The sequence below is a fragment of the Amblyraja radiata genome, chromosome 3 (assembly GCF_010909765.2).
Source record: "Amblyraja radiata isolate CabotCenter1 chromosome 3, sAmbRad1.1.pri, whole genome shotgun sequence".
NCBI classification, from domain to species: Eukaryota; Metazoa; Chordata; class Chondrichthyes; order Rajiformes; family Rajidae; genus Amblyraja; species Amblyraja radiata.
In genome coordinates, this window is record NC_045958.1 from 126,723,411 (window position 1) to 126,730,979 (window position 7,569).

General features: G+C 42.2%; 1 protein-coding gene across 1 annotated transcript; it reads left to right on the plus strand.

Annotated features, from left to right (window-relative positions):
- The first annotated feature begins 4,754 nt into the window (after nt 1-4,754).
- LOC116971612 (dynein heavy chain-like) lies at nt 4,755-6,835 on the plus strand. The gene is given in 5 exon segments (XM_033018848.1): nt 4,755-4,850; nt 5,106-5,282; nt 5,284-5,377; nt 5,421-5,529; nt 6,820-6,835. Coding segments are annotated over 5 exon segments (492 nt in total).
- Nucleotides 6,836-7,569: the final 734 nt, after the last annotated feature.

The window sequence follows — 7,569 nt, forward strand, 5'->3', positions numbered from 1 at the left end:
GCCAAGAAGTGTGTTCAGCTCTGGCTGAACAACTTCTAATCTTGTGTGTGGACTCGAAAAGAAGAAGGAGTGAAGACAGAACCAAAGTAGTTATTCAATTGGTCTGCCATGTCCTTGTTCCCCATGACCAATTCGCCTGTTTCTGACTGCAAGGGACCTACATTTGTTTTAACTAATCTTTTCCTCTTCACATATCTACAAAAACTTTTGCAGACAGTTTTTATGTTCCCTGCCAGTTGTCTTTCATAATCTATTTTCCCTTTCCTAATTAAGCCTTTTGTCCTCCTCTGCTGGACTCTGAATTTCTCCCAGTCCTCCGGTAGGCTGCTTTTTCTGGCTAATTTGTACGCTTCATCTTTTGTTTTGATATTATCCCTGATTTCCCTTGTTATCCACGGATGCACTACCTTCCCTGATTTTGCCAAACTGGGATGAACAATTGTTGTAGTTCATCCATGCAGTTTTTAAATGCCTTCCATTGCATATCTACCATCAACCCTTTAAGAATCATTTGCCAGTCTATCTTGGCCAATTCACGTCTCATAACCTCAAAGTCACCTTTCTTTAAGTTCAGGACCCTTGTTTCTGAATTAACAATGTCATTCTCCATCCTAATGAAGAACTCAACCATATTATGGTCACTCTACCAAGAGGCCACGCACAACAAGGCTGCTAACTAACCCTTCCTCATTACTCAATACCCAGTCTAGAATAGCCTGCTCTCTCGTTGGTTCCTCTACATGTTGGTTTAGAAAACTATCCCGCATACATTCCAAGAAATCCTCTTCCTCAGCACCCCTGCCAATTTGATTCAACCAATCTATATGTAGATTGAAGTCACCCATTATAATTGTTTTACCTTTGTTGCACGCATTTCTAATTTCCTATTTGATGCCATCCCCTACTCCACTACTACTGTTAGGTGGCCTGTACACAACTCCCACTACCGTTTTCTGCCCCTTAGTGTTTCGCAGCTCTACCCATATCGATTCCACATCCTCCAAGCTAATGTCCTTCCTTTCTATTGCGTTAATCTCCTCTCTAACCAGAAACGCTACCCCGCCTCCTTTTCCTTTCTGTCTATCCCTCCTGAATATTGAATATCCCTGGATGTTCAGCTCCCAGCCTTGGTCACCCTGGAGCCATGTCTCCGTGATCCCAACTATATCATATTCATTAATAACTATCTGCACATTCAACTCATCCAACTTATTACGAATGCTCCTTGCATTGAGACATAAAGCCTTCAGGCTTGTTTTTACAACACTTTGATACAAATACATCGATAGATGCTCCTGAACACATCATCAGTGATGTAACCTGGGGTTATTGGGTGTTTCGGGTCTTTCAACATCAGACACCCTCAAGCAGGCGACCCAGCCGTGGTTGATCAGACCACGACTTGTGTTCAGGTGGCATTCGCTCCTCCCCATGGACCTCCTCTCCTGATCCAGAGCCATCTCGAGGCCTTCTCCGCTGCCTCTGTGGTGTTCTTGATGGCCCTCTTCGCCACTCCGTTGATGCCCAGTGCACTCAAGGCTTTGTAGGGCGATTGCCCTGCAAAACCTCTGCAGCCAACCTCGATGGGCATACACCTTACCTTCCAGCCCTGCTTGCGGCAGTCTATGACCAGTTCTTCATACTTGGTCATCTTCCTCTCGTGGGCCTCCACCAGACGGTCCTCCCACGGCACTGTCAGTTCCAACAAGACGATGTTTTTGGGCGCCTCTGAGACCAGGATGATATCTGGCCTCAGGGTGGTCGTGGCAATGTGCTGTGGGAACATCAGCTGTTTCACCAGGTCTACGGAACGCTGCCAGTCCTGCGCAGTCGCCAGGATTCCTGACGGATTCCTGGTTGCTGTGGTTTTTGGCAACTGCACTCCGGCCTTCACGAAGGTGATCATCTGGGTGGTGGGGCGTTCGCGTCTGCAGCTGCTCTTACCCCTTATACAATTATGTTGAAAAGTGGCCCTTTTTGATTTTTGCCCTGGATTTGTCTGCCTGCCTCTTTTACTTTTCATCTTGCTACCTATTGTTTCTACCCTCATTTTACACCCCTCTGCCTCTCTGCTCTTGCACCCATCCCCCTGTCACATTAGTTTAAATCCTCCCCGACAGCACTAGCAAACACTCCCCATAGGACATTGGTTCTATTCCAGCCCAGGTGCAGACCGTCCTGTTTGTACTGGTCCCACCTCCCCCAGAACTGGTTCCAATGCCCTAGAAATTTGAATCCCTCCCCTTTGCACCATTTTTCAAGCTATATATTCATCTGCAATATCCTCCTATTTCTACTCTGACTAGCCCGTGGCACTGGTAGTAATCCAGAGATTATTACCTTTGAGGTCCTACTTTTAAATTTATCTCCTAGCTCCCGAAATTCACCTTGTAGGATCATCATGTTCTATTCTGTTCCATGTTCAACATTTTATTTTCCATGTTCTATGTTCAACATTCCATGATCCATGTTCTACGTTCCATGTTCTTTTCCATTCCATGTTCTACGTTTAATGTTCCACATTCTACATTCGATGTTCCACGTTCTACATTCCATGTTCTACGTTCCACTTGCCATGTTCTGTTCCATTCCATGATCCACGTTCTACATTCCATGTCCTGTTCCATTCCATGTTCTATGTTCCATGTTCCACGTTCTATTCCATTCCATGTTCCACATTTTATGTTCCATGTTCTATGTTCCATATTCCCTGTCCCATGTTCTGTTCCATTCCATGTTCTATCCCGTTCCATGTTGCTTGTTCTGTTCTATTCCATGTTATATGTTCTACGTTCTATGTTCCACGTTCTAAGTTCTGTTCCATGTTCTGTTTCATTCCATGTTCCACGTTCCGTTCTATGTTCCATGTTCTATGTTCTACATTCCATGTTCCACATTCTAAGTTCTATGTTCTGTTCCATTCCATGTTCCATTTTCTGTGTTCTGTTCCATTCCATGTTCCATGTTCTACATTCCATGTTCCATGTCCTGTTCCATTCCACATTCTACATTCCATGTTCAACCTTCCATTTTCCATATTCCACGTTGCATGTTCCATGCTCTGTGCCATTCCATGTTTTACGTTCCATGTTCATCATTCCATGTTCCACTGTCTACATTCCATGTTCTGTTCATTCCACATTCCATGTTCTATTCCATTCCATGTTCCATGTTCTATTCCATTCCATGTTCCACATTCCATGCTCTATTCCATTCCATGTTCCACATTCTATGTTACATGTTCAAGGTTCCACATTTCACATTCTAAGTTCCATGATCCAAGTTCTACGTTCCATGTTCTGTTCTGTTTCATGTTCCATGTTCTATGTTCCATGTTCCACATTCTACGTTCCATGTTCTGTTCCTTTCCATATTCCACGTTCTACGTTCCATGTTCTGTTCCATTCCATCTTCTACGTTTCATGTCAGAAACATAGACATAGGAATATAGAAAATAGGTGCAGGAGGAGGCCCTTCGAGCTAGCACCGACGTTCTACGCTCCATGTCCCACATTCCACATTCTATGTTCCACGTTCTATGTCCCTCATTCCATGTTCTAAGTTCCATGTTCCACTTTTTTTTTTTTTTTAATAATATTTTTTATTAGAAGTAGACATATTATAAAGTATAGTTACATATTATAGTAAAAAAACTTTTCATATACATCAGTCATACATTATTAAAATTTTCAATTGTCGATTACTTCTGCTTCTAGTGTTTTTTTTTAATATAGAAAATGAGAGAAAGAGAGAATAAAGAGTTACAAATATCAAAAAAACAGAAAAGGTGGAATGGATTACTTATAATACGTCATTGGAGATCATGTTCTACTTTCTATGTTCTGTGTTCCATGTTCTGTTCCTTTCCATGTACCATGTTCTACCCTCCATGTTCCATGTTCTATGTTCCAGGTTCTACGTTCCATGATCCAAGTTCTACCTTCATGTTCTGTTCCGTTCCTTGTTCCACGTTCTAAGTTCCATTTTCTGTTCCATTCCATGTTCCACTTTCTATGTTCTGTTCCATGCTCTGTTCCATGCTCTACGTTCCATGTTCCATTGTCTACATTCCATGTTCTGTCCATTCCATGTTCCACGTTCTACATTCCATGCTCCATGTCCTGTTCTATTCCATGTTCTACGTTCCATGTTCCACATTCTGCATTCTATGTTCTACATTCCATGTTCTACGTTCCATGTTCTACGTTCCGTTACACGTTCTATTCCATTCCATGATCCACGTTTTATGTTCCATATTCCCTGTTCCATGTTCTGTTCCATTCCATGTTCCACATTCTACGTTCCATGTTCCACGTTTTATGTTCCATGTTCCACGTTCTACGTTCCATGTTCTGTTCCTTTCCATGTTCCAAGTTCTCCGTTCCATTCCATCTTCTACGTTTCATGTCAGAAACATAGACATAGAAACATAGAAAATAGGTGCAGGAGAAGACCCTTCGACCCACATCGCCATTCTAAGCTCCATGTCCCACGTTCCACATTTTATGTCCCTCATTCCATGTTGTACTTTCCATGTTCCACTTTCTAAGTTCCGTGTTCCATGTTCTGTTCCTTTCTATGTTCCACATTCTACATTCTATGTTCCATGTTCTATGTTCCAGGTTCGACATTCCATGTTCCAAGGTCTACATTCCATGTTTTGTCCATTCCATCTTCCACATTATACGTTCCATGTTCCACGTTCTTCATTCCATGTTCTGTTCCTTTCTATGCTCCATGTTCCATTCCTTTCCATGTTCCACGTCCCATGTTCCACATTCCATGTGCCACGTTTTACATTCCATGTTCTGTTCCATTCCATGTACCACATTCTGCATTCCATGTTCCAAGTCCTGTTCCATTCCTTTCCATGTTCCACATTCCATGTTCTATTCTGTTCCATGTTCCACATTTTATGTTCCATGTTCCACGTTCTACATTCCATGTTCCACGTTCTATGTTCCAGGTGCCATGTTCTGTTCCATTCCATGTTCCATGTTCTACATTCCATGCTCCATGTTCCATGCCCTGTCCTGTTTCATGTTCTACGTTCCCTGTTCCACATTCTACGTTCCATCTTCTACATTCCATGTTCCACATTCCAGGTTCTATTTTCCACGTTCTACGTTCGATGTTCCACGTATCATGTTCTATTCCATTCCATGTTCAACATTTTATTTTCCATGGTCTATGTTCAACGTTCCATGATCCACATTCTATGTTCCATGTTCCACATTCCACGATCCGTTCCATTCCATGTTCTACGTTTTATGTTCCATGTTCCACATGCTACATTCCATATTCCATGTTCTACAATCCACTTGCCATGTTCTGTTCCACGTTCTACATTCCATGCTCCATGTCCTGTTCTATTCCATGCTCTACGTTCCATGTTCTACGTTCCATGTTCCACGTTCCGTTCCAAGTTCTATTCCATTCCATGATCCACATTTTATATTCCTTGTTCTATGTTCCATATTCCCTGTTCCATGTTCTGTTCCATTCCTTGTTCCACATTCTACGTTCCATGTTTTATCCCGTTCCATGTTCCACATTCACGTTTCATGCCCTATTCCATTCAATGTTCCACATTCTATGTTACGTTCTATGTTCCACATTTCACGTTCTACGTTCCATGAACCATTCCATGTTCTGTTCTGTTTCATGTTCCACGTTTTATGTTCCATGTTTCACATTCTACGTTTCATGTTCTGTTCCTTTCCATGTTCCACGTTCTACGTCCATGTTCTGTTCCATTCCATCTTCTACGTTTCATGTCAGAAACATAGACATAGAAACATAGAAAATAGGTGCAGGAGGAGGCCTTTTGGCCCTTCAGGCCAGCACCGCCATTCTACGCTCCATGTTCCATGTTCCACGTTCTATGTTCCACGTTCTATGTCCCTCTTTCCATGTTCTACAGTCCATGTTCCACTTTCTATGTTCCATGGTCCATGTTCTGTTCATTTCCATGTTCCACCCTCCATGTTCCATGTTCTATGTTCCAGGTCCTACGTTCCATGATCCAAGTTCTACCTTCATGTTTTGTTCCGTTCTTTGTTCCACATTCTAAATTCCATGTTCTGTTCCATTCCATGTTCCACTTTCTATGTTCTGTTCCATTCCATGTTGCACATTCTACATTCCATGTTCCAAGTCCTGTTCCATTCCATGTTCAACCTTCCATTTTCCATGTTGCATGTTCCATGCTGTTCCATGCTCTGTTCCATGCTCTACGTTCCATGTTCTACGTTCCATGTTCCACTGTCTACATTCCATGTTCCACTTGCCATGTTCTGTTCCATTCCATGTTCCACGTTCTACATTCCATGCTCCATGTCCTGTTCTATTCCATGTTCTACGTTCCATGTTCCACGTTCTGCGTTCCATGTTCTACATTCCATGTTCTACGTTCCATGTTCCACGTTCCGTTCCACGTTCTATTCCATTCCATGATCCACATTTTATGTTCCTTGTTCCATGTTCTGTTCCATTCCATGTTCCACATTCTACGTTCCATGTTCTATCCCATTCCATCTTCCACATTCCATGTTCCATGCTCTATTCCATTCCATGTTCCACATTCTATGTTACGTTCTATGTTCCGCATTTCACGCTCTACGTTCCATGTTCCAGGAGGCTATTCGGCCCTTCGAGCCAGCATCGTCGTTCTACCATGTCCCACGTTCCACGTTCTATTTTCCACGTTCTATGTCCCTCATTCCATGTTCTACATTCCGTTCCACTTTCTACTTTCCGTGTTCCATGTTCTGTTCCTTTCAATGTTCCATGTTCTACACTCCATGTTCCATGTTCCAGGTTCTACATTCCATGATCCAAGTTCTACGTTCCATGTTCCAAGGTCTACAATCCATGTTCTGTCCATTCCATGATCCACATTATACATTCCATGTTCCACATTACATGTGCCACATTCTCCGTTCCATGTTCTGTACCATTCCATGTTCCACATTCTACGTTCCATGTTCCACATTCCACGATCAGTTCCATTCCATGTTCTACATTTCATGTTCCACGGTCTACATTCCACGTTCCACGTTCTACAGTCCATGCTCCATGTCCTGTTCCATTCCATGTTCTACGTTCCATGTTCTTCGTTCCATGTTCCATGTTCTGCATTCCATGTTCCTCATTCCATATTTCACGTTCCATGTTCTGTTCCGTTCCATGTTCCAATTTCTATGTTCTATCCATTCCATGTTCCATGTCTGATTCCATTCCACGTTCCACATAGAATAGAATGCCTTTTATTGTCATTCAAACAGCTTGGTTTGAACGAAATTGCATTTTCCACAGTCTTACAAAACTCTGAACATTAATAGCCCATTATCTGTTTATTTGCACTTTATCAGTTTATTTATTCATGTGTGTATATATTTATATAATGGTATATGGACACACTGATCTGTTCTGTAGTCAAGCCTTCTATGTTCTGTTGTGCTGAAGCAAAGCAAGAATTGTCTTGTCCTATCAGGGACACATGACAATAAACTCTCTTGACTTGACTCAAAATCAAATCTTGAATCACAATAAAATCTTGAATGGTCC